The sequence below is a fragment of the Channa argus genome, chromosome 17 (genome assembly GCF_033026475.1).
Source record: "Channa argus isolate prfri chromosome 17, Channa argus male v1.0, whole genome shotgun sequence".
NCBI classification, from domain to species: Eukaryota; Metazoa; Chordata; class Actinopteri; order Anabantiformes; family Channidae; genus Channa; species Channa argus.
Window position 1 is genome coordinate 2,868,326 of NC_090213.1, and position 25,585 is coordinate 2,893,910.

General features: G+C 38.7%; 5 protein-coding genes across 13 annotated transcripts; all 5 read right to left on the minus strand.

The window, feature by feature from the left end:
• Positions 1–497: 497 nt before the first annotated feature.
• Positions 498–4,192, minus strand: LOC137102327 (uncharacterized). Its single transcript, XM_067481743.1, has 9 exons — positions 4,024–4,192; positions 3,499–3,804; positions 3,101–3,388; positions 2,927–2,998; positions 2,488–2,580; positions 2,362–2,387; positions 2,140–2,196; positions 1,936–1,989; positions 498–1,709 (listed from the first exon to the last, which is right to left on the minus strand). The coding sequence occupies exons 1-9, from the start codon at positions 4,175–4,177 to the stop codon at positions 1,602–1,604; spliced, it is 1,158 nt and encodes a 385-aa protein (XP_067337844.1). The 5' UTR covers positions 4,178–4,192; the 3' UTR covers positions 498–1,601.
• Positions 4,193–5,273: 1,081 nt separating this feature from the next.
• On the minus strand, positions 5,274–8,764 carry LOC137102480 (uncharacterized). 2 transcript variants are annotated; one of them, XM_067482056.1, is made up of 6 exons: positions 8,391–8,758; positions 7,037–7,360; positions 6,862–6,951; positions 6,680–6,766; positions 6,570–6,598; positions 5,274–6,065 (listed from the first exon to the last, which is right to left on the minus strand). In XM_067482056.1, the coding sequence occupies exons 1-6, from the start codon at positions 8,446–8,448 to the stop codon at positions 6,012–6,014; spliced, it is 642 nt and encodes a 213-aa protein (XP_067338157.1). In that variant the 5' UTR covers positions 8,449–8,758; the 3' UTR covers positions 5,274–6,011. The 2 variants fall into 2 exon arrangements, with proteins under 2 accessions (XP_067338157.1, XP_067338158.1); XM_067482057.1 differs by lacking the exon at positions 6,570–6,598 and having other exon boundaries at positions 8,391–8,764.
• A 189-nt stretch (positions 8,765–8,953) lies between these two features.
• LOC137102328 (uncharacterized) lies at positions 8,954–14,854 on the minus strand. Of its 3 annotated transcripts, none has more exons than XM_067481745.1 (8): positions 14,599–14,854; positions 13,977–14,115; positions 13,461–13,769; positions 13,076–13,351; positions 12,890–12,961; positions 12,067–12,165; positions 11,957–11,985; positions 8,954–11,452 (listed from the first exon to the last, which is right to left on the minus strand). In XM_067481745.1, the coding sequence occupies exons 2-8, from the start codon at positions 14,053–14,055 to the stop codon at positions 11,399–11,401; spliced, it is 918 nt and encodes a 305-aa protein (XP_067337846.1). In that variant the 5' UTR covers positions 14,056–14,115; positions 14,599–14,854; the 3' UTR covers positions 8,954–11,398. The 3 variants fall into 3 exon arrangements, with proteins under 3 accessions (XP_067337846.1, XP_067337845.1, XP_067337847.1); XM_067481744.1 differs by having other exon boundaries at positions 13,064–13,351; positions 14,599–14,833; XM_067481746.1 differs by lacking the exon at positions 11,957–11,985 and having other exon boundaries at positions 13,064–13,351; positions 14,599–14,840.
• A 231-nt stretch (positions 14,855–15,085) lies between these two features.
• Positions 15,086–19,132, minus strand: LOC137102330 (uncharacterized). 4 transcript variants are annotated; one of them, XM_067481747.1, is made up of 8 exons: positions 18,987–19,132; positions 18,339–18,477; positions 17,826–18,131; positions 17,428–17,715; positions 17,254–17,325; positions 16,520–16,618; positions 16,409–16,437; positions 15,086–15,904 (listed from the first exon to the last, which is right to left on the minus strand). In XM_067481747.1, the coding sequence occupies exons 2-8, from the start codon at positions 18,415–18,417 to the stop codon at positions 15,851–15,853; spliced, it is 927 nt and encodes a 308-aa protein (XP_067337848.1). In that variant the 5' UTR covers positions 18,418–18,477; positions 18,987–19,132; the 3' UTR covers positions 15,086–15,850. The 4 variants fall into 4 exon arrangements, with proteins under 4 accessions (XP_067337848.1, XP_067337850.1, XP_067337852.1 ...); XM_067481748.1 differs by having other exon boundaries at positions 15,089–15,904; positions 17,440–17,715; XM_067481749.1 differs by lacking the exon at positions 17,254–17,325.
• A 423-nt stretch (positions 19,133–19,555) lies between these two features.
• On the minus strand, positions 19,556–24,920 carry LOC137102332 (T-cell immunoglobulin and mucin domain-containing protein 4-like). Of its 3 annotated transcripts, none has more exons than XM_067481755.1 (8): positions 24,555–24,917; positions 22,102–23,293; positions 21,668–21,991; positions 21,466–21,582; positions 21,286–21,366; positions 21,165–21,205; positions 20,512–20,580; positions 19,556–20,086 (listed from the first exon to the last, which is right to left on the minus strand). In XM_067481755.1, exons 2-8 carry the CDS (start codon positions 22,172–22,174, stop codon positions 19,949–19,951), a joined length of 843 nt encoding a protein of 280 aa, XP_067337856.1. In that variant the 5' UTR covers positions 22,175–23,293; positions 24,555–24,917; the 3' UTR covers positions 19,556–19,948. The 3 variants fall into 3 exon arrangements, with proteins under 3 accessions (XP_067337856.1, XP_067337857.1, XP_067337858.1); XM_067481756.1 differs by lacking the exon at positions 24,555–24,917 and having other exon boundaries at positions 22,102–23,028; positions 23,151–24,548; XM_067481757.1 differs by lacking the exon at positions 22,102–23,293 and having other exon boundaries at positions 24,555–24,920.
• Between the last annotated feature and the right edge of the window lie 665 nt (positions 24,921–25,585).

Genomic DNA, 25,585 nt, shown 5'->3' on the forward strand with positions numbered 1-25,585 from the left:
TTTATACCAAAAAGACTTTTTTCAAATGAATAAATTCGAGCTTGGTGAGACGTCACAAAGGTGGGTCCAGCACCTTGTGGCTGCATCTATGATAGGTGGTAAATTACACCACGGGAAAAGCAGAAGCAGCCTGAGGAAAGAGTGACGACCAATATGCTGTAAGGTCAGATTTCTATCAAGATGCACAACATCACACCGTGTCCTGTTCCACCGTGAATTTCTCCTAGTGACATGTTTGACCCACTGACGTTAAAAAGCAATAAGATTATTAGAATAAATGCTTGAAAGAGTGAAGGTGATGCAACATGGTGGCAAAGCCAGCGGCTGGTGAAGAATACTGCACGTTGCTGGTCTGGGGACAGTTGTTTCCTCGTTGTATTTTTAGAGTTCCAGTTAAGAATCAAAGGGGAAGTGTTTGGTAAGATGCTCGATTCACTTGAAGCGTGTTTGGGGAGTTTTTCTTAGTCACACCACACAGATGACCACTTTCATCTTCCTTCATTTCATTGATTTTTATTTCCAGTCGACATTTGAATGAACAGTCCTCATGCATATCATCACATCTCTGTACACTTTACACTCTGTACTGTACGATGCTTCAAGTACGTGTCCCCCCAAATGAAACGGAGCAGACAAAGCTCAAGCGTATTAAGAATCCTACTCCTTTGCAATCGCCTACACATTTGCCGTTTTAATTCCCGTTATAAATAAGACAATAAATAACATCTAGTAGTTCTCAAGCATAAACCACAAGATGGAAGACAGCTGTTCACTGAACCACGTGTTGCCCCGGCTGTGGATTCCAAATGTTAGTGAGAGTTTTACTCATTTCCAGTTCTTCCTCAAGTTTGTTCCATAAATTCACCCTCTGACTGAAACACATCTGCTTCTCTAATTTGTTCTGGCTCCGATTTTCTTAAAAATAAAGGCTTCTTTAAGATTACAAGGACTTTCTCTCTCTCTCGGAATCCATTTTTTTCCTATTCTCTGGAAGCATTTTTTAAAGTCGACCAGAGGCTTAAATTTCATGAACTGTAATTGAAAATTTATACTAAATTTATACTATGGTCATTGTAGCATTAACACCGATTTACCATTGAGTCAAACATTAAACATCAACGTTACCATTCAGTGCTTTGTTCATGATGCACATTTTAACCATAATATCAATAGCAGAAGAATTTACCACATTCACTCTACAGGCTGAAAGACTTAGGATTGTGATGCACAGTAGCCTCCACATATTCAACCATTTAACAAACCCTTTGCTATTTGAAAAACGTGCTGTGGACACTCTTACATATCTAAGAAACACATGTAAACTTCCTTTACTGAAAATGAGAACCTCCTCTAAAAACGGAACTCACCACCAGATAACCTGAAAGAACAAAACCAAAAAAAAAAAAAAACTTCTGCAAAGAATTGTGGAGTAATGCTGCATCACTCAGGGACATTTGCAACATTCTACTCTTTCTAAATATGTTGCAATAACATTGAAATTCAAATTGAGCAGGTTGCTCGGGTCACAGTCAAAAACGCGACAAAAAGCATTAACCAGTTATTAATTTAAACTAAATGTGGTCTGTTGTTTGCTTGGTTGGTTAGTTGATGGCAGCGTAGAGGCTGCTGGGATCAGTGGAGGCTCCAGCAGATGATGAAGCTTTCACGGAGCTGTAGGTCACTGTATCACCTTCATCTCTACTGGGAACCTGGAAGGAAACAGCAGCAAACATACATCATCACATTATCAACGTTATACAACAGAATATGAGCCTAAACTAAAGACGTGTTTGTGTCACAGCTGAACTGCTGCACTTTTTAAGGGGAGAAAGCGAGAGGAGAGAAAGCGACTATTTTTTATAATTTATCAACCTATTATTTCTAAATAATAGTTTTCTTTTTATTACTGAAATATAATTAATCAAAAGTATTTACTGTCTTCCTGGTGAAGCTGATGGAGGCGTAGGAAACTCCCTCTTCAGGATCAGTCTACACAGAGAAGACAACACAACAGCTGCTCAGTAACATGTGGACTGTGGGTTTCTGGTTCCTGCTAGAACCACTGATCCAGCAGGCAGCACAACACAGAACAACATGGACTCATTAGTCCCAGTGGACAGTGTGTAGTGTGGATCTCACCGTGTCCTGACTGGTTTCTGGACCAGACCGAGGCTGAGCAGGGTTCAAACTCAGAGCCTGGAAAACACAAACACGTCCATCATCTAGATGTTTGCTGGTGTTTCTTCTAGTTTTGTTCCTCTGTGCTTTGTCGTCACATTAACAGTTGTTCTATTAGAGAGAACATCACCTCAACAATATCATAATGATCTAAAAGTGATGATTAAAGTTTAAACTCACAACCTTTTCATCCATCTGTGCTTCATTTGCTGAAAAGATAAAATAAGAAGGTCGACTGTGGACTCAGACGTGATTATGCAGCTTCACCAAACCTCTGTTTATACACGTCAACCCAGAGAACGTTCTCACCTTTTCTTCTTCTCTTACGTCTTTTCACCATCACAATGATTATTAGCAGTGCAACTAAAGCCACAATAGGAACGATGAGCCACTTCCACCAATCTAGAAAGAGAAAGAAATAATTACATTTATATTTTGTTGTAGCATTTTGTTCTGTAAAAGCAGCTTCATCATATTTGTTATTCTAAATGACTGATTTTCTACTTTAGTGGAAGAACAGAAAGGCTGTCTGTGGTACAAGTACTTTGTATTGAAGTACATTTTTCATGTATTTGCAGGTGCTGTATTTAATTTAAAAGGCTACTTTGAGTTTTTGAATCAAAGTTGTGTTACATGTTAAAACCACGTTGCTTCACACTTTCCTTCTTTTTTAATGAAGACTCTTCATATTTAAATGAGGGGAAGTCAGGGGGAACTTTAACGACATTTAAATGCTGAAAGTCACTACCTTGATATTCTGTTGTTGTGATTGTAGCTGATGTTGGGGTCTTTTCAGTTGTTGCTGTTGTTGCTTCCTCACCTGGACGAATGACAAAGTGTTCAGACACAACACACTTCCTGTTCATCATCTGCTGTAACTAAATAATAAAGGAATATTACAGAGGTTTAGTCATATTCTCACCTGTTTTCTCACCTGAGGACTGAAGTCTGAAGATAAACTGCTTCACTTCTTTTGTTATAGAATGAGTCACTTCACACTTCAGTACGTCATATTTCTTTGTCGAGTAAATGAAGTGAGAATCTTTAAAAGTCATATTGGCTGAGCAGTCAGACTGTGATGTCTTCAAGTCCTTGTGATCTTTTTCCACCACTTTACCTTTATACAACCACTTTATTGTGTGTCTGCAGTTATCATATATCCACACAGAGCAGGTTAATGTCACCTGGTTATTGTCCTTATGTTCAGTCACTGATGAAGATGGAGACATTGAGAGAGAATCATTACTTTTCATCATTACTGTGTTTCCAGCTAACAAAAACTCAACAATTTGCTAAAAACATTAGGATGTAAATACTCACAGGCAACAACAGACAGTTCAACAGAGTATTGTTCTTGTTGTCTGCAGGTGTAGTGACCAGCATCTTCATCTGTGACCTTCTTTATAACCAGAGCACAGTTCTCTGTAACACTCAGTCTGTCTGATTTAGATTTGGAAAATTTAGTTTTATCAATTTTACCAGATGTAACCAGCTCAACTGTGTGTCCTAAACTATTGAATAACCAGTCAGTTGTGTCACATTTCTCCTGATCATCTCTCACATTTCCACAAGGTAAAGTGACGTCATCTCCATCTCTGACAGTGAAGTAGAGATATTGTCCAGTTACTGTTGGTGAGAAGATAAAACATCAGAATATAAATAGATGATAATCCAGGGTTACAACAGCAGATTATAAATAGTTTCTGAAACTTTATTAAACACATTATGTGTAAATGTGTAATGTGTAAACACATTTGTTTATGTCAGTTTTTGTAAATGTTAATTAACAAATTAGCATTAAAATCATTATTAAAACTTTGGTTTAGATGTTAGATGTTCACTCACCTGTGACGTGAATCATCAGGATGAGAAATAAAACCATTAGAATCCGTCTGAATTCAGCCATCGTTCTTCTCTGTCTCATTTGTCTCTTGTTCTCACTCTCAACTGTCTCTGAGCTGCAGCTTCTTAAACAGGATGGACATTGACTTCCTGTCATGAAGGACACGTCACATCCTCACTGTAACTTCTGCATTTTATTTTTGTTTGGGTCTTTTTGTGTTAAAATGATCAGACATTTGTCTCTGATGAAAGATTCACATATGAAAATCTAAAAGTCAAATAAGTGAAACTTCACATCAATAAAATCAACTTTGGGCTAAAGTGGGGAAGTCACTAAAATCTGAAACTGTATTTGAGTTCAGTACTGAACCATGGAAACCAACTCACTGTCCACTTGTGGCATTTAGACACATTACAAGAAGAACAAGAAGAAGAAGAAGAAGAAGAAGAAGAAGAAGAAGAAGAAGAAGAAGGTCGAGCAGCTTCAGCGTGTGAAGATTAATCCTTAATACCAATGTTTGAATAACAATATACAGAGAAATATAGAAAAGGTGTTTGTGAATGTGTCATAACTTCCCATTACTCTTCTAAACTTATGACCTTTTCAAAGATGTGATACATTAAAATAGCAAAGTTCGGTTTTAGAAGTGTTGTAGATTCTTACCTGTGAAGTGAAGCAGCAGAATCACAACTCAAGACATTTTAATCCATCAGAATTCAACTATCAAGTCTCTCATTTGTCTTAAGTCCTCACTCGACTGTCCGAGTCTCTGAAGCAGTGAAGCTAAAGCATCAGCTTCCTGTGATGTTACTGTACTTCCTCATTCTGGTGGGTGGAAGCTGCTCTTAAGACATAAATCATCTGAAGGCGTTTGTGACCAATATATCTGCAGTTTTTACATTGAAATACACACAACACACCTAAAATGTGTTTTGTATTAACACAGACACATAAAATGTAGCATCAGTTATTTTACATTTGCAGGTGATTTGTTACATTAATGAAATTGTGTGTTTTACTTATTAAATACTGTCTTCAGTTCACCACAAACATTCTTTCTTAATGCTTTCTAATATATATATATATTCAAAACATCACTTCCCTGTTGTTGCTTTTCTGGTCACTGAATGAGGAAGTAAATGACTTTACATTGTGTTGAAACATGCAGCAGCAGAGATCTGATGATCTCTACGTATTTTCTGTTGACAGACATGAGACAAAGACATTTGTTTGATGATTCTAATAATTTCTTTATTATTAGGTGAAAACTGTACATCTGACTCTTCAAAATTTCCTTTTTCATTTGCACAGCTGTCCAGTGGGACATTAGACATAATTAAAGGCAGAAAGGTGGAGTCTTCCTCTCCTCACTGTTCATGTTGACATCATCCTCACTGCCTCTGACACAACCTCACCACTGTCCTCTGTCTTTAAAACCTCCCTCATCATCTGTGCTGCCCTCTCCTGGTTTAAATCACATCTCACACACAAGTTGATCAGCGTCCTGCCCTCATCTGTCCTGAAGTGTCCCCACAAGTTCCTTCTTCCCATCAGTAGGTTAATATTATTCTCCCTGATGTTTTCTACATGTGTTACATTCAAAAAGCCACCAGGCCTCCATATGATATCAAGATAATTTAACAAAATTTAAATGACCATCTTGGCTTTTGTAGATCACATCTAACGCCTCATCCTCAGAGTTTGTGTAGTAAAATTTGATTTTGCTTTGGTTCCACAGTGAATATAGGCTGAGCCTCCAAACAGACAAGTTAAAAAAATTGCAACATACAGCTTTAGTGGTTCTGAATGATTTTATTTTATGAGCAAATAGTTTTTATATCAAATCTTAAATCTAACATCCTAACAAGTGCAGCGTGGGTCTCGGGCACTAATTCATCGCTCTGCTCACGTCTCACATGAAATCATGGAAATATGACTGTTATTTGCTTTGCTGATAGTTGTGTAGATGCTAGAATCCATGGAGACGGGCTTAGACAGAGCTGTAGGTCACTGCACCACCTTCCTCAGCACCTTCATCTTCACCCTGAACATGGGACACAAATCACAGGCACATTAACTGTGTAGATCACAGAGCAGTGAAATGCTTCATATTACTGCTGAACTAAAAACGTTGTTCTGCAGTAACGTTTTACACCACTGCTTGATGCATCAATCACTACATTACTGATACAACAGAATTAAGCAAAATGCATGAAATCAGTGAATGAAACGCTGCGTGAAGCGTTTTCCAGTACAAATATGCTCCATAACTTCTTCATGTGGAGAGGTGATGTCAAAGCCTCCCATGACACTGAATAAATGTCCATTTTTGACTTGTCCACGTAACCAAACAGAGAATCCTACAAATTGCTGCTTGACTACTGAGTCTTAGCTTCTCGTTTAGGATCTATGATCATTTCATAATGATTAAGAGCTGTGCAGAGTGTAGCAGACCAGAGAAGAACAGATCAGGGGAGCAGAGCAGAGTGGATAGATTTCAAGTCTCATGCTAAGACGCAAGTAGTTTTAAATGGAATTATAAACTCACAACATTATCATCCATGTGCGTTTTGTTTTCTGAAAAGACATAAAACCACTTTAGCTTCCATATCATCAAAAGACCTGATTTATGAGAATTTCACCAGTGAACATTCTCACCTTTAATTCTCTTCCAGATGTTGACCACCACCACAGTTGTTATGAGAGCTGCTAAAGCCTCAGAAACAATGGAGACCCTCACCCAAACTGGAAAAACGTAAAAATGTAAAAAGACAAAGAAAATTTAAACGTGACAAAGCAACAACATGAACCAGACTGAACACTGAACCAGAGACAACCACCTTCATTAGGCAGCAGACTGTGTGTAGAGGTTGTGATTGTTCCTGTGATACATGAAGTCGTTGGTTTAGTTGTAGCCTGTTTTGTGAAACCTGAATAAAAAAGTAAATATATAGATTTTAGCATCGACACTAAATGATTTCTGACTAAAAGGTCATAAATAAATAAAATACTCACCGTTAACAACAGACACATTATACACTGTGTCTTCACCATGTCCTGGTTTGTTGATCCTGCAGGTGTATCGACCAGCCTGGTGATATTGAGCTGATTTTATGTTAAGAGAGCAGTTGGTGCCGAGTGTTTTAACAATCCATCCGTCTGTAACTGCAGCCTTGTTATGAATCTGTCCACGTTCAAACAGGATCACGTCTCCATTTGTGTTACTGTAGATCCAGCTGATATTGTTACAGTTCTGCTGATCGTCCGGCAGATTTTTACAAGGCAGAATGATGCCGACTCCAAGCTCGAAAATACACAAAATTGTATTTTGAGCAGTAACTGTTGAGGACAAGATGAGGTGGAAAGATCAGAAACATTAATTTCAGTAAATTACTTCAAGTGTTACTCGCTTACAAAGATCTACAATGGTAATCAGCTCAAGAACTAACATGAAATCACTCATAAGAGGAAGATATGAAAGTCAGAACCCAAAACAGATGTCAGGTAAACCAGGGAGCACAGTGCACCGTCCAGGAGTAAGACACTGTGTGTAAGTCTGGACTTAAATAGTGATTGGAGCAGGTGTAAACCATAGGGAGTGGTGATGAGTGGTAAAGCTGGAAGAAGTGAACAGGGAACAGGAAGTGAAGAAAAAGGCTACAAAGCAAAGGTCCAGAACAGGAAGTGGGTCAGAACATAACACACACTTTTCAATATGCAGTGAAACAACTTTACATTTACATTTACATTTACATTTAGTCATTTAGCAGACGCTTTTATCCAAAGCGACTTACAAGTGAGGTACAAGACAGCAAAAATCTAAGTCAAGGAGAAAACATCAAAGCAAGGTCCTATCAGAAAAGTGTTCACAGTTCACGAGATACAAGTGCAAGAGAGCAGAAAGGTTTTTTTTTTTTTTTTTTATTAAAGATTTAAGTGCATAGGAAGATGCGGAAGAGTTCAGTTTTCAGTACGGTGTTTAAATAACTAGTACATGTATAAACTAACACTAGTTTTGACAAATAGAGTTCGTCAACAATAGCTAACGTTAGCTGGAGGCAGTGGACAGTAAGTAAAGTCTATTAGTGAATTTCCTGTTTGTTATTTCAAAGTTCCAGGGCTAAAAGACCCTAATCAAGTTTCTGCAAAAAGCAAACAGAACAAAAGTGCATATAACCATTGAGATATGGGGCTAATGTTGACTTTATTCACTGACAGTTTAGCCATTTGTCAAATTTTAGCCTACAATTTAAATTCATCACAACCTCAGCAAGTCAGTCAGATCGACAACAAGCTCGGCTGCTAGAACACAACTATGCTACAGTGCAAAACAAAGCCAAGAGCTGCAATGATCTGTACGTGTCCTTACCTGTAAACCGAAGCACCATCAGTGCAAATAAAAACATTTTAATCCGTCCAGAGATCATCACCACATCTGTCTCGTCTTTTCTTCTAACTGCTGTTCTCACGCTCTGAACAGTCTTGTACACAGATAAAGCCACTTCTTCCTCTGGTCAACATTGTGCCACAGCCTCTGACTACAAGTCTCCATTTTGTTTTCTCTAAAATTGGCCATTTTCACATTTAGTTCTCAGTGACTTCTTAATAAGGAATATTAAAACCAGCCAATAGCGACGAGGTCAGAGGTCACAGCAGTCTGACCTCAACCTGTAAAACCTAATTCTTCATCCTACCTGTTTTATTACAAACAAACTATGCATTAAAACAGAATGTGAGGCGTTGCAGCACTGTCGTGCACAGTGACCAGACCTTCATGTTTAACACCCGCAGAAAGAGAAGAGAAATACGTCTGAGGAAGTTGAACGTGAGAAAATCGATCATTTAGATAAAAGGTTTGCATGTGTGCATTTGTGCACGAGTAGAGTGAGTAAAATAAAATAGGTGATGTCAGATAAAGCAGCACAAAGTGAACAGAATATAACACATTTTATTCACAAATGCACAGAAACAAGGAAAATCTGCATAAATAACAAAGAAATGTGTTCAAAGGCGTCGTTTACTTGGACTTTGGTCCCAATAGAAGTCACGCTACATCCCTGCTTTACCTGTCTTCACAGACATTATGCACATTGTGTCTCATTCTCAACTGCATTTGTGACACTGAGATTGTAGAGGCAGGTTTACTCGTGTCCATTCGTCCAACTATTATCCACATCTGAGAGCCTTGTTTGACACCCTTCAATGTTTGACACTCTTCAATGTTTTACACACTTCAATGAAAAATAGTTTAGAGGAAGTTGAATGTGTGAACACAGTTGAGGTGTTAAGATGCATGTTGCATTAGTGCAGCTCTTTTTCTATAGATTAATCAAATATTAAGTTTTATCATCTCCTTATACTGTAATGAATCACTTCATTTGTTGTATAATAAAAGTATAAAAAATAAAGTGGCTGCAGACTTTGTTAAGTGGGTCATCCGTGACGTGGCCCAACTAAGGGAACTATAGATGCTGCTGTTGGGGACACGAGAAAATGTCTTAGTTCTGAGAAACAGCCTAATAAAGAGGAACTTTAGCTGTTTGATAAGCGACGGTGGGTTGAAGTTGATACCAGCGATGAGAGTAATGGTGGATGACGTGACATCTGGAGAGAAGTGTTGATAGGCAAGATGGCGGCGCCCAGGTTGAGCACGTGGAGGCCTCAGGGGGAAGTACAGTGAGACAGTGAGACAGGGCAGAAGTAATTACAAGGGACAGGTAGAGGAGTCTGGGGGAAACAGGGATGGGGAGTTGGGTGAGGGTATAATTGCAGGTGAATCCAATACATTGGGACAATTTAGTCCAACATTTAATGTCCAACATACAGTCCAGTATCCTTATCAAATCCAAATGATCCAATGTTCATTTTAAAGTCCACATTCCAAAATGCTGCCATCAAATCTTCTAGTAATAATTCTAATCCTCTCACTGCATCCAGAAAGACAGAATGACTAACAGTTTTAAGTGGCAGGCAGAGTCAGCAAACCAAAGGGAGAAAACTCAGGTCAAAATACTGGGACATCCGTCCAACAAACAATCATGCTGGGAAGTATCTCAGCACCAGTAACAGGACACAATCGAGCAAATCCCTACTGTGAACACAGGCGCTAAATAAGCAGTGAGAGGGGCACAGGTGAGAGTAATGAGGGCTGATGAAGTGTAGTAAAGTGGCAAAATGAGTAGGAAGTGGGGCTGAGGGCCTACAAAATAAAAGCTGGGAACAGGAAATAAGGCTAGTGACCATGACGATCTCTGCTACATTAGCTTCCCATAAAATCTGGAATAGAATTGATCATTTTCTTACAAACAAAGCTGGTAACGGTCAAGCTCCATCATACATCAAAGACCTCATAGTACCTCACTACCTAAACATTTTAGAAAGAGAAAGAAATAATTACATTTTTGTTGTTGTTGTTGTTGTAGCACTTTGTTCTGTTTGAAATTCTCTAACTAAAAGCAGCTTCATCATATTTGTTATTCTGTGCTGCAAAAAACTAAATTATTAAGTTTCTACTTTAGTGGAAGAACAGAAAGTCTGTCTGTGGGTAGAGAAAAGTAAAAGCAGGTCGACCATGATCATTGATATTGGTACTTGCGTCCGTTAATTATACAACTTTAATTTCATACTTTAGGTTATTTTCAATCTTAAATTAGTTTATAACAGAACATTTAAATACTTTACATTGTGTTGAAACATGCAGCAGCAGAGACAACTTCACCACTTTCCTCTGTCTTTAAAACCTCCCTCATCATCTGTGCTGCCCTCTCCTGGTTTAAATCACATCTCACACACAAGTTGATCAGCGTCCTGCCCTCATCTGTCCTGAAGTGTCCCCACAAGGTTCACTGCTTTGTCTTCTTTTGTTCCTTCTTCCCATCAGTAGGTTAATATTATTCTCCCTCTTGTTTTCTACATGCGTTGCATTCAAAATACTTAAGTATCCAAAGTAAATGCAGTTTAAAAAGTTTCATTATCACATTGTTACTTCTGCTGTATCAGTGTGTGAGAAGCATTTTTTTGTAGCTGGATTAAATGTTTCCTAATGTACAGTTTGTCGATGTGGCACCAATAGGTTGCAAAGGTTCATGTTGAGTTCATTCAGTTGTAATAACAGGATAATTATCTTGTTACCCCGAGATAACAGTGTTTTCTTGAGCTAACGAGATGATATTTTAGATAAAGTGTGTTTTCTCGTGATAACAGCTGGGGACTGGCAGCAAAGTGGCCCTTATTGTAAATCTAACATCCTAACAAGTGCAGCGTGGGTCTCGGGCACTAATTCATCGCTCTGCTCACGTCTCACATGAAATCATGGAAATATGACTGTTATTTGCTTTGCTGATAGTTGTGTAGATGCTAGAATCCATGGAGACGGGCTTAGACAGAGCTGTAGGTCACTGCACCACCTTCCTCAGCACCTTCATCTTCACCCTGAACATGGGACACAAATCACAGGCACATTAACTGTGTAGATCACAGAGCAGTGAAATGCTTCATATTACTGCTGAACTAAAAACGTTGTTCTGCAGTAACGTTTTACACCACTGCTTGATGCATCAATCACTACATTACTGATACAACAGAATTAAGCAAAATGCATGAAATCAGTGAATGAAACGCTGCGTGAAGCGTTTTTCAGTACAAATATGCTCCATAACTTCTTCATGTGGAGAGGTGATGTCAAAGCCTCCCATGACACTGAATAAATGTCCATTTTTGACTTGTCCACTTAACCAAACAGAGAATCCTACAAATTGCTGCTTGACTACTGAGTCTTAGCTTCTCGTTTAGGATCTATGATCATTTCATAATGATTAAGAGCTGTGCAGAGTGTAGCAGACCAGAGAAGAACAGATCAGGGGAGCAGAGCAGAGTGGATAGATTTCAAGTCTCATGCTAAGACGCAAGTAGTTTTAAATGGAATTATAAACTCACAACATTATCATCCATGTGCGTTTTGTTTTCTGAAAAGACATAAAACCACTTTAGCTTCCATATCATCAAAAGACCTGATTTATGAGAATTTCACCAGTGAACATTCTCACCTTTAATTCTCTTCCAGATGTTGACCACCACCACAGTTGTTATGAGAGCTGCTAAAGCCACAGAAACAATGGAGACCCTCACCCAAACTGGAAAAACTTCTAAAGACAAAGAAAGTTTAAACGTGAGAAAGCAACAACATGTGTCCCAACACACACACTGAACCAGAGACAACCACCTTCATTAGGCAGCAGACTGTGTGTAGAGGTTGTGATTGTTCCTGGTATTGTGATACTTGCAGTTGCTGGTGATTTAGTCGTTACTGGTTTAACCGTAATTGAACATTGTTGTTTTTGTTGTAGCACTTTGTTCTGTTTGAAATTCTCTAACTAAAAGCAGCTTTATCATATTTGTTATTCTGTGCTGCAAAAATCTAAATGATTGAGTTTCTACTTTACTGGAACAACAGTCTGTGGAAAGAGAAAAGTACATTGATGCTTTTAAACTTCCCGATTAACAAAACTTCTCCAGATGACATCACCCAGAGGAGTTTAACAATCATTAGTAGTTTAGATGATGTCATCTGGGGGAGTTTTGGAAAAGCAGGTCGACCATGATTACAAACTTCATAGTGTCAGCAACAAGATGACATAATTTGAACTGAAGGTTCCTCTAAGTGATGTCATCTGGAGGTGTTTTTTAGCCAGAAGTAGAGATTTTAATGTGTTTTAATGTATTACTTACACGTACTACTCAAAGTAGAACCAAAGAAGTTAAATATCAGTACTTGTGTCCTTTAATGATACAACTTTAATTTCATACTTTCGGTTATTTTCAATATTAAATTAGTTTATAACAGAACATTTAAATGCTGAAAGTCACTACCTTGATATTCTGTTGCTGTGATTGTAGCTGATGTTGGGGTCTTTTCAGTTGTTGCTGTTGTTGCTTCCTCACCTGGACGAATGACAAAGTGTTCAGTCACAACTCACTTCCTGTTCATCATCTGCTGTAACTAAATAATAAAGGAATATTACAGAGGTTTAATCATATTCTCACCTGTTTTCTCACCTGAGGACTGAGGTCTGAAGATAAACTGCTTCACTTCTTTTGTTATAGAATGAGTCACGTCACACTGCAGTAAGTCATATTTCTTTGTCGAGTAAATGAAGTGAGAATCTTTAAAAGTCAGATTGGCTGAGCAGTCAGACTGTGATGTCTTCAAGTCATTGTTTTCTTTTTCCACCACTTTACCTTTTAAAAACCACTTTATTGTGTGTCTGCAGGCATCATATGTCCACACAGAGCAGGTTAATGTCACCTGGTTATTGTCCCTACGTTCAGTCACTGGTGAAGATGGAGACATTGAGAGAGAATCATTACTTTTCATCATTACTGTGTTTCCAGTTAACAAAACTCAACAATTTGCTAAAAACATTAGGATGTAAATACTCACAGGCAACAACAGACAGTTCAACAGCAAAGTATTGTTCTTGTCGTCTGCAGTTGTACTGACCAACATCTTCATTTGTGACCTTCTTTATAACCAGAGAACAGTTCTCTGTAACACTCAGTCTGTGTGATTTAGATTTGGAAATTTTAGTTTTATCAATTTGACCAGATGTAACCAGCTCAACTGTGTGTCGTAATCTATTGAAGAACCAGTTTGTTGTGTCACATTTCTCCTGATCATCTCTCACATTTCCACAAGGTAAAGTGACGTCATCTCCATCTCTGACAGTGAAAAAGGAAAACTGTCCAGTTACTGTTGGTGAGAAGATAAAACATCAGAATATAAATATATGATAATCCAGGGTTACAACAACAGATTATAAATAGTTTCTGAAACTTTATTAAACACATTATGTATGAAACAAACATTTGTTTATGTCAGTTTTTGTAAATGTTAATTAACAAATTAGCATTAATATCATTATTAAAACTTTGGTTTAGATGTTAGATGTTCACTCACCTGTGACGTGAATCATCAGGATGAGAAATAAAACCATTAGAATCCGTCTGAATTCAGCCATCGTTCTTCTCTGTCTCATTTGTCTCAACTGTCAGAGTCTCTGAGCTGCAGCTTCTTAAACAGGATGGACATTGACTTCCTGTCATGGAGGACACGTCACATCCTCACTGTAACTTCTGCATTTTATTTTTGTTTGGGTGTTTTTGTGTTAAAATGATCAGACATTTGTCTCTGATGAAAGATTCGCATATGAAAATCTAAAAGTCAAATAAGTGAAACTTCACATCAATAAAATCAACTTTGGGCTAAAGTGGGGAAGTCACTAAAATCTGAAACTGTATTTGAGTTCAGTACTGAACCATGGAAACCAACTCACTGTCCACTTGTGGCATTTAGACACATTACAAGAAGAAGAAGAAGAAGAAGAAGAAGAATAAGAAGAAGGTCGAGCAGCTTCAGCGTGTGAAGATTAATCTTTAATAACAATTATACAGGGAAATATAGAAAAGGTGTTTGTGAATGTGTCATAACTTCCCATTACTCTTCTAAACTTATGACCTTTTCAAAGATGTGATACATTAAAATAGCAAAGTTCGGTTTTAGAAGTGTTGTGGATTCTTACCTGTGAAGTGAAGCAGCAGAATCACAATTCAAGACATTTTAATCCATCAGAATTCAACTATCAAGTCTCTCATCTGTCTTAAGTCCTCACTCGACTGTCCGAGTCTCTGAAGCAGTGAAGCTAAAGCATCAGCTTCCTGTGATGTTACTGTACTTCCTCATCCTGGTGGGTGGAAGCTGCTCTTAAGACCTAAATCATCTGAAGGCGTTTGTGACCAATATATCTGCAGTTTTTACATTGAAATACACACAACACACCTAAAATGTGTTTTGTATTAACACAGACACATAAAATGTAGCATCAGTTATTTTACATTTGCAGGTGATTTGTTACAAACAGGAATTTCTTCATTTACACACACACACAGAATGAGGAAATAAATGACTTTACATTATGTTGAAACATGCAGCAGCAGAGATCTGATGATCTCTACGTATTTTCTGTTGACAGACATGAGACAAAGACATTTGTTTGATGATTCTAATAATTTCTTTATTATTAGGTGAAAACTGTACATCTGACTCTGCACAATTTCCTTTTTCATTTGCACAGCTGTCCAGTGGGACATTAGACATAATTAAAGGTAGAAAGGTGGAGTCTTCCTCTCCTCACTGTTCATGTTGACATCATCCTCACTGCCTCTGACACAACCTCACCACTGTCCTCTGTCTTTAAAACCTCCCTCATCATCTGTGCTGCCCTCTCCTGGTTTAAATCACATCTCACACACAAGTTGATCAGTGTCCTGCCCTCATCTGTCGTGAAGTGTCCCCACAAGGTTCAGTGCTTTGTCTTCTTTGTTCCTTCTTCCCATCAGTAGGTTAATATTATTCTCCCTGATGTTTTCTACATGTGTTACATTCAAAAAGCCACCAGGCCAACATATGATAAAGATAATTTAACAAAATTTAAATGACCATCTTGGCTTTTGTAGATCACATCTAACGCCTCATCCTCAGAGTTTGTGTAGTAAAATTTGATTTTGCTTTGGTTCCACAGTGAATATAGGCTGAACCTCCAAACAGACAAGTTAAAAAGATTGCAACATACAAATTTAGTGGTTCTGAATGATTTTATTTTATAAGCAAATAGTTTTTATATCAAATCTTAAATATAACATCCTAGCAAGTGCAGCGTGGGTCTCGGGCACTAATTCATTGCTGCTCAAGTCTCACATGAAATCATGGAAATATGACTGTTATTTGCTTTGCTGATAGTTGTGTAGAGGTTGCTAGAATCCATGGAGACGGGCTTAGACAGAGCTGTAGGTCACTGCACCACCTTCCTCAGCACCTTCATCTTCACCCTGAACATGGGACACAAATCACAGGCACATTAACTGTGTAGATCACAGAGCAGTGAAATGCTTCATATTACTGCTGAACTAAAAACTTTGTTCTGCAGTAACGTTTTACACCACTGCTTGATGCATCAATCACTACATTACTGATACAACAGAATTAAGCAAAATGCATGAAATCACTGAATGAAACGCTGCATGAAGCGTTTTTCAGTACAAATATGCTCCATAACTTCTTCATGTGGAGAGGTGATGTCAAAGCCTCCCATGACACTAAATAAATGTCCATTTTTGACTTGTCCACGTAACCAAACAGAGAATCCTACAAATTGCTGCTTGACTACTGAGTCTTAGCTTCTCGTTTAGGATCTATAATCATTTCATAATGATTAAGAGCTGTGCAGAGTGTAGCAGACCAGAGAAGAACAGATCAGGGGAGCAGAGCAGAGTGGATAGATTTCAAGTCTCATGCTAAGACGCAAGTAGTTTTAAATCGAATTTTAAACTCACAACATTATCATCCATGTGCGTTTTGTTTTCTGAAAAGACCAAAAAACCACTTTAGCTTCCATATCATCAAAAGACCTGATTTATGAGAATTTCACCAGTGAACAATCTCACCTTTAATTCTCTTCCAGATGTTGACCACCACCACAGTTGTTATGAGAGCTGCTAAAGCCACAGAAACAATGGAGACCCTCACCCAAACTGGAAAAACTTCTAAAGACAAAGAAAGTTTAAATGTGAGAAAGCAACAACATGTGTCCCAACACACACACTGAACCAGAGACAACCACCTTCATTAGGCAGCAGACTGTGTGTAGAGGTTGTGATTGTTCCTGTGATACATGAAGTTGCTGGTGATTTAGTCGTTACTGGTTTAACCGTAATTGAACATTGTTGTTTTTGTTGTAGCACTTTGCTCTGTTTGAAATTCTCTAACTAAAAGCAGCTTTATCATATTTGTTATTCTGTGCTGCAAAAAATTAAATGATTGAGTTTCTACTTTAGTGGAAGAACAGTCTGTGGAAACTTCGACGATGATGTCGTCTGGGGGAGTTTTGGAAAAGCAGGTTGACCATGATTACAAGCTCCATAGTGTGAGCAACAAGATGACAAAATCGAAACTTAAGGTTCCTCTAAGTGATGTCATCTGGAGGTGTTTTTTTAGCCAGAAGTAGAGAGATTTTAATGTGTTTTAATGTATTACTTACACGTACTACTCAAAGTAGAACCAAAGAAGTTAAATATCAGTACTTGTGTCCTTTAATGATACAACTTTAATTTCATACTTTCGGTTATTTTCAATTTTAAATTAGTTTATAACAGAACATTTAAATGCTGAAAGTCACTACCTTGATGTTCTGTTGTTGTGATTGTAGCTGATGTTGGGGTCATTTCAGTTGTTGCTGTTGTTGCTTCCTCACCTGGACGAATGACAAAGTGTTCAGTCACAACACACTTCCTGTTCATCATCTGCTGTAACTAAATAATAAAGGAATATTACAGAGGTTTAATCATATTCTCACCTGTTTTCTCACCTGAGGACTGAGGTCTGAAGATAAACTGCTTCACTTCTTTTGTTATAGAATGAGTCACGTCACACTGCAGTAAGTCATATTTCTTTGTCGAGTAAATGAAGTGAGAATCTTTAAAAGTCAGATTGGCTGAGCAGTCAGACTGTGATGTCTTCAAGTTATTATTTTCTTTTTCCATCACTTTACCCTTAAACAACCACTTTATTGTGTGTCTGCAGGCATCATATGTCCACACAGAGCAGGTTAATGTCACCTGGTTATTGTCCTTATGTTCAGTCACTGATGAAGATGGAGACATTGAGAGAAAATCATTACTTTTCATCATTACTGTGTTTCCAGTTAACAAAAACTCAACAATTTGCTACAAACATTGGGATGTAAATACTCACAGGCAACAACAGACAGTTCAACAGAGTATTGTTCTTGTTGTCTGCAGTTGTACTGACCAACATCTTCATCTGTGACCTTCTTTATAACCAGAGAACAGTTCTCTGTAACACTCAGTCTGTCTGATGTAGATTTGGAAATTTTATTTTTATCAATTTGACCAGATGTAACCAGCTCTACTGTGTGTCGTAATCTATTGAAGATCCAGTTTGTTGTGTCACATTTCTCCTGATCATCTCTCACATTTCCACAAGGTAAAGTGACGTCATCTCCATCTCTGACAGTGAAAAAGGAAAACTGTCCAGTTACTGTTGGTGAGAAGATAAAACATCAGAATATAAATATATGATAATCCAGGGTTGCAACAGCAGATTATAAATAGTTTCTGAAACTTTATTAAACACATTATGTATGAAACAAACATTTGTTTATGTCAGTTTTTGTAAATGTTAATTAACAAATTAGCATTAATATCATTATTAAAACTTTGGTTTAGATGTTAGATGTTCACTCACCTGTGACGTGAATCATCAGGATGAGAAATAAAACCATTAGAATCCGTCTGAATTCAGCCATCGTTCTTCTCTGTCTCATTTGTCTCAACTGTCAGAGTCTCTGAGCTGCAGCTTCTTAAACAGGATGGACATTGACTTCCTGTCATGAAGGAGACGTCACATCCTCACTGTAACTTCTGCATTTTATTTTTGATTGGTCTTTTTGTGTTAAAATGATCAGACATTTGTCTCTGATGAAAGATTCACATATGAAAATCTAAAAGTCAAATAAGTGAAACGTCACATCAATAAAATCAACTTTGGGCTAAAGTGGGGAAGTCACTAAAATCTGAAACTGTATTTGAGTTCAGTACTGAACCATGGAAACCAACTCACTGTCCACATGTGGCATTTAGACACATTACAAGAAGAAGAAGAAGAAGAAGAAGAAGAAGAAGAAGAAGAAGAAGAAGAAGAAGAAGAAGAAGAAGGTCGAGCAGCTTCAGCGTGTGAAGATTAATCTTTAATAACAATTATACAGGGAAATATAGAAAAGGTGTTTGTGAATGTGTCATAACTTCCCATTACTCTTCTAAACTTATGACCTTTTCAAAGATGTGATACATTAAAATAGCAAAGTTCGGTTTTAGAAGTGTTGTGGATTCTTACCTGTGAAGTGAAGCAGCAGAATCACAACTCAAGACATTTTAATCCATCAGAATTCAACTATCAAGTCTCTCATCTGTCTTAAGTCCTCACTCGACTGTCCGAGTCTCTGAAGCAGTGAAGCTAAAGCATCAGCTTCCTGTGATGTTACTGTACTTCCTCATTCTGGTGGGTGGAAGCTGCTCTTAAGACCTAAATCATCTGAAGGCGTTTGTGACCAATATATCTGCAGTTTTTACATTGAAATACACACAACACACCTAAAATGTGTTTTGTATTAACACAGACACATAAAATGTAGCATCAGTTATTTTACATTTGCAGGTGATTTGTGACATTAATGAAATTGTGTGTTTTACTTATTAAATACTGTCTTTATTTCACCACAAACATTCTTTCCTAATAGTTTCTAATATATATATATATATATTCAAAACATCACTTTTCTGTTGTTGCTTTTCTGGTCACTGAATGAGGAAGTAAATGACTTTACATTGTGGTGAAACATGCAGCAGCAGAGATCTGATGATCTCTACGTATTTTCTGTTGACAGACATGAGACAAAGACATTTGTTTGATGATTCTAATAATTTTTTTATTATTAGGTGAATACTGTACATCTGACTCTGCACAATTTCCTTTTTCATTTGCACAGCTGTCCAGTGGGACATTAGACATAATTAAAGGCAGAAAGGTGGAGTCTTCCTCTCCTCACTGTTCATGTTGACATCATCCTCACTGCCTCTGACACAACCTCACCACTGTCCTCTGTCTTTAAAACCTCCCTCATCATCTGTGCTGCCCTCTCCTGGATTAAATCACATCTCACACACAAGTTGATCAGCGTCCTGCCCTCATCTGTCCTGAAGTGTCCCCACAAGGCTAATAAAAGATGCAACATTTTCAACTTACAAACATCGATAACTATGATTAATCTGCCACGATGTCAAACACGCTACACTGATTTATGTCTTTTGCTTGTTGATGGCAGCGTAGACGATGCTGGAATCAGTGAAGGCTGCAGCAGCAGAGGAGGAGGAGGAGGAGGAGGACAGAGCTTTGACACTGCTGTAGGTCACTTCATCATCACCTTCATCTTTAGTCTGGGACACATAGACACATTAAGTCAGTGCTGAACAAATCTGCACGGTTTCCCCTGACACATGAACCCAACACAGTAACAAATTCAGGTGGTAGAAATCTTCTCTCCACATCAGAAGTAACATCAATAGTAAAGAAAAATAAAGTTGCAGGAAAATAATGCTAAAATAAATTTGTTTTGAAAAGAAACCACATTTGTATTTGCAAAGGTTGCTAATGCTACACTGCTAAATGTGCATTAAATAAGATATAGTTGATGAAAAATACATATTTGTTGTTTCTTGCTATTTAAAATTAAGAGGATTCAAGATTTTGCATCCAACCGTATGACAGGAAAGGTTGGTCTCATGGTGGTGCTACAGGAAAGATGAGAGGACAAATAAAAAAACGATTTAGATTCATTAATATCACGTAGCAGACAGTTTACCTGGGCTTTATGTTTGGTCTTCTTGGTGTAGGTGACGGAGGCGTAGGACACGCCTTCTTCTGGATCAGCCTACACAGGTAAGACAGCAGATTTACACAATCTCAATTCCCTTCATTCACAAATCTAACGGCCTCACAATTCTTCACTTCTCTTCTGCAGGATCAACTGAGATTCAGGAGCCGCACTTTAGGTCATATTTCTGCAACTCAGACACTGAGTGGAGCTTTGTAATGTGTGATTTTACCAAGCAGCGGCTGGTATCAGGACCAGAGTTTGAGTTCAGACCCTGGGAAAAATAACAGTTACAGTTTACAGTTTTACACCTACGGCCATGGATGTGGGTGTCAAGAAAACACTTTGTTCCGATTGGTTTTCGGCTGTTTGTCACATGCCATGTAACAGGAAACTCAGGCTGGCTCAACACTTCAACCATTGTTACAAGTCTGTGGGTTTTGTGCAAAGCTTAGTACAAATGGTTGTGGTGATGGTGTCATTGTAACTGTATTACTGACACAGAAAAAAAGTCAAAGTGTCAAAGGAGGCAGTGTTTGGTCTCATATTGTGTATTGAGGATTTTTCTTTGCCTTTGACTTTAGCTTCTGTCCCTGCACTTGACTTTACAATACACAGAACTACTTAAACAGAATTCTTACGACATCAGCCACCATGTTGTCGTCCATTTGTGTTCTGGTTCCTGAAAGGACAAAAGTCAACTTTAGCTTCCACGGGTCCATCAAACCATCATTTATGGAGGTTTAACCTGAACATTTTCACCTTTGGTCCTCTTCAAGTTGATGAAAGCCACAACAGTTAAAGCGGCTAAAACCACAGGAAGAATGACGAGTGTCCACCAAACTGCAAAACAATAAAATAAATAAAAAATAAAACATCCGATAAATATGTAGTTTTCACACTAATAACTGCCAAATATTGTGGCGTGTGAAGTGTTGTCACCTTCTTTAGGCAGCTGACTGGGTGTAGAGGTTGTCACTGTGATACATGAAGATGCTGGTGATTTAGTTGTTACTGGTTTAACCGTCGTTGGTTTAGTTGTAGCCTGTTTTGTGACACCTGAATAAAAAAGTAAATATATAGATTTTAGCATCGACACTATTTGATTTCTGACTAAAAGGTCATAAATAAATAAAATACTCACTGTTAACTACAGACACATCATACACTGTGTCTTCACCATGTCCTGGTGTGTTGATCCTGCAGGTGTATCGACCAGCCTGTTGATATTTAACTGATTGTATGTTAAGAGAGCAGTTGGTGCCGAGTGTTCTAAAAATCCATCCGTCTGTAACTGCAGCCTCGTTATGAATCTGTCCACGTTCAAACAGGATCACTTCTTCATTTGTGTTACTGTAGATCCACCTGATACTGTCACAGTTCTGCTGATCGTCCGGCAGATTTTTACAAGGCAGATTGATGCCGACTCCAACCATGAAAGAACACAAAATTGTATTTTGAGCAGTAACTGTTGAGGACAAGATGAGGTGGAAAGATCAGAAACATGTTCCTCACTGTTTGCTTACAAAATTCCACCACGTGCCGTTAAGTAAAAGTTAAGTAAATTTGTTTTCTTACCTGTTAATTGAGGGACCATCACCGATAAAAACATTTTAAAGATCCCAATGAAAGCATCGCTCTTCTGTCTCATGCTCTCTTTTTAACTTTCTCACACTCACATTCTGTTTTGTCTGTAAATGTTGTGCATCTAAACTTCCTGTGATTTCTAAGGTGTGACTTCCTCACAGCTTCTTGTTTTTCAGTCTGTTCACTCGGTTGTTGGTACGACTTGCACTGCCTACAACAAGTATCCACCCCCCTGAGGAGTTTACACCATTTACATTTCATACATTTAAACATTGTTGAGTGCATTCAGCTTTAAGAATGCATCAACAGAGCGAAGCACGGTGGTGCCAGCAGCATCGTGCTGTGGGGAGGAAGGCCTGTGAAAGCCTGATGCAGTCTGCTCGAGACGACTTGGAAGCAGATTTGTTTCCCAGCACGACAGTGAGGCAAAGCTAGAAAACAAGTCTTAAAGACAAGTCAGACCTCAATCCAGTTTGTGGTTGGACTCACGATGCCCATTTCAACCTGACACAAGGTGCAGCTGCTAACTGCTAATTTAAAAGGGGGTAATACTGCTGCCTCACGGCTAGAAGGTCCCCGGTTCGAATCCCCGGACGGCCATGGCCTTTCTGTGTGACGTTTGCATGTTCTCCCCATGCTTGTGTGGGTTTCCTCCCACAGTCCAAAGACATGCATGTTAGGTTAATCGGTGACTCTCAGTTCCCTGTAGGTGTGAGTGTGAATGGTTGTCTGTCTGTGTATGTCTCTCTGAGATAGACTGGAGACATGTCCAGAGTGTCCAATGACACCTGTACAGTTTACTTTGGCACAACAAAGTGTTTTTCTGCTGATTACTTTGAATATTTGTCACGTTTCCTTGATTCAGGTCAAGGCCCTCAGTTTCAGATCAGTATCAGAGAAATGACCATCTACAAAAAGCTGTGAAGATAAAGATGAAAACACAAGATGATGTGTTCAGAATCTGACTGGACATACAAACAAAAACCTTCAGTCAGAGTCAAACGAGAGAAACTTCGGGTGCAAATGCAAACATCACTCACAGCGTTTAGGTGATGAGTGAAATGAGTTGTCACAGGTAAACTTCTTCATCGCCACCAAAACCACAACAAACATCCTTTTCACTGAGCTTATTTCACTGTGTGTGTTCCCATGATGCATCTGTAGCAGGTGTGATGGGTGAAGCCTCTTGTTTAGAAGAAAAGAACAGATGAAAAAAAATGTCTTCAGCTAGAGCTGAACCACTAAAAGTATTCAACATGGCATCACTAAAAGCCCCCAGTAGAAAAAAAAGACCTGAGGTGTGAGAAAACATGGAGGTTCTAGACATAACGCTCATATCTACGTTGAAAAAAACTTTAAGTTCTCAGTTTGAAGCACGAATTGGATGTGGAAATGTGTCTAAATAAAGTGGCTTTACTGTAATCACGTAGATACTTACTTAACACAAGTAAGCACAATTATGTCTCAGTGTACATGTGAGTGCTGAATTAGGAGACGAGAACATTTCGGTTTGACCCAAACCACAAACCTTAAGTAACACTAACCACTGCGCTGCTGCTGAACAAAAATAACCACACGAAACAGGAAACACTGGGTTCTCGGACTGTCGGCAGACACATGTCATATTGGAGAGACGAGAGACACAAATGGCGTTTGGTTGTTCATCTGATTGGAAACCATGCAAACCTTTGACAGCACCTCTTCACAATGAAAACAAAAATACATTACACAGTGTATTATAGTCACTATTTAAGGCAGGAAGCCACGTGAATGTTGAGCTGTCAGTTTTCCCTTTGTACATTTTACTACTACGCCCCCTCCTGGACATAAAGGGTGGAAACCACCTGTAACTGTTAGTAGCATACACTGGCCACTTTATTAGGTCCATGTGCGTATTCTAATTGAATCAAACACAGCAGCTCTGCCATGAGTTCTGCTTTACAGGGTAATAATTTGTCAGTCAAACTGTCTGTTTGGTGATGAATCTTCAAGGTATTGTGCATTATAGTGATTGGTGGTTCCAATGTTTTGGCCCCCCTGTTTAAAACGTATGTCATTTTTCAACCTCTTATTAAGTCAGGGCGGACATCGAGCTTCCCATCAGATATCTTGTGGGCCCTCTGATGGTTTTGTTGACCAGCTGCAGCTCATCTCATGCAATCAAGCCTCCCAGTTTCACTGAGAGTCATCAGACCCCCTGTCAAAAGCTCTAGCTCTCAGGTAAAAAGGTGGGAGGTTTATTCGAATAAAGCAGCACAAAACCGATTGTTAGTGTTGGTGAAGCTGAGAATCGACGATTTCAGAGCTGGGTTTGTTAATGTGTCTCGTCTTTGCCTCATAAAATTCAAATAAACTCACCATCTCGAACGGAAGCAGCCAGCTTGGCTGCTAATACACAATCAATGCCACTACAGCGTGAATTAAAGCTAAGTCATGTCTCCTACCTGTAAACTGAATCATCATCACCGCAAATAAAAACATTTTAATCCGTCCAAAGCCAGTCATCCCACTTGTGTCGCCGCTTTTCCTATCTGCTGTTCGTACTCTTTGAACTGTTTCTCACTGCACAGCACGTGCTGTAGACATTTAAAGTAACTTCTTCTTCTGGTTACCACCATACCACATCCCCAAACAGTCTGGCTGTCTACAGGTCTTCTTCTTTTTTCTTTCTGTAAAGTGTCTGCTTTCACATTCACACCCGCTCTGACCAAAAGTGATTCCATGATTTCTTTATAAATATTAAAACCAGCCAACAGGGAAAAGGTCAGAGGTCACAGCAGTCTGACCTGTCCCTGTAAAACCAAAATAAACATGTAGGATAAAGACTTTATCACAAACAAAATATGCATTCGAGCACATTATTGTCAGCGACAAAGAAGGTGTGACTGCGACAAAGAAAGAAGAGGAAGACAACTGAGGAAGTTGAACTATAGAAATAAATTTGAATTGAATTGCGCAAGACTGGCTCTGCAGACCGATAGTTCTTTATTTATCAGTCAGTGGCACGGTTGGTAGAGTGGCCGCCCACTGACCAAAGGGTCGGAGGTTCATCCCTGTGGGAAAGCTGAGCTCAGAGGACTGACAGAGGTGATACTGTAGCAGCTGCTAAACACACAATAATGTTTTACTGCTCCGTGTCCTGTCAGTTCCTCTTTGTATCTGTGGTTTTCTTGAGAACTGCAGCGGAAATTAACAGATAGCAGCTAATCTCATTTGTAAATCGCGGTAAACCGACCAATGAAGTTCGTAGCTGTTCGGAACGGCCTGGGACAGCAGTCAGCAGCCTCGACCCAGCACATCTGCACCTTCATAAACCGGCTGCCTTTCACACCTGGGTTCATGAACGGCAGCCGGTGATGTAAAACGCGATGATCGAAACAGGTGCAAAACACTGATGCGCTGGGGAAAAAAAGACATGAACTGTAAACTCTTTGACTTGTGTCACTCGTGTTAACATCTTAGTGCCAAGCGTGAG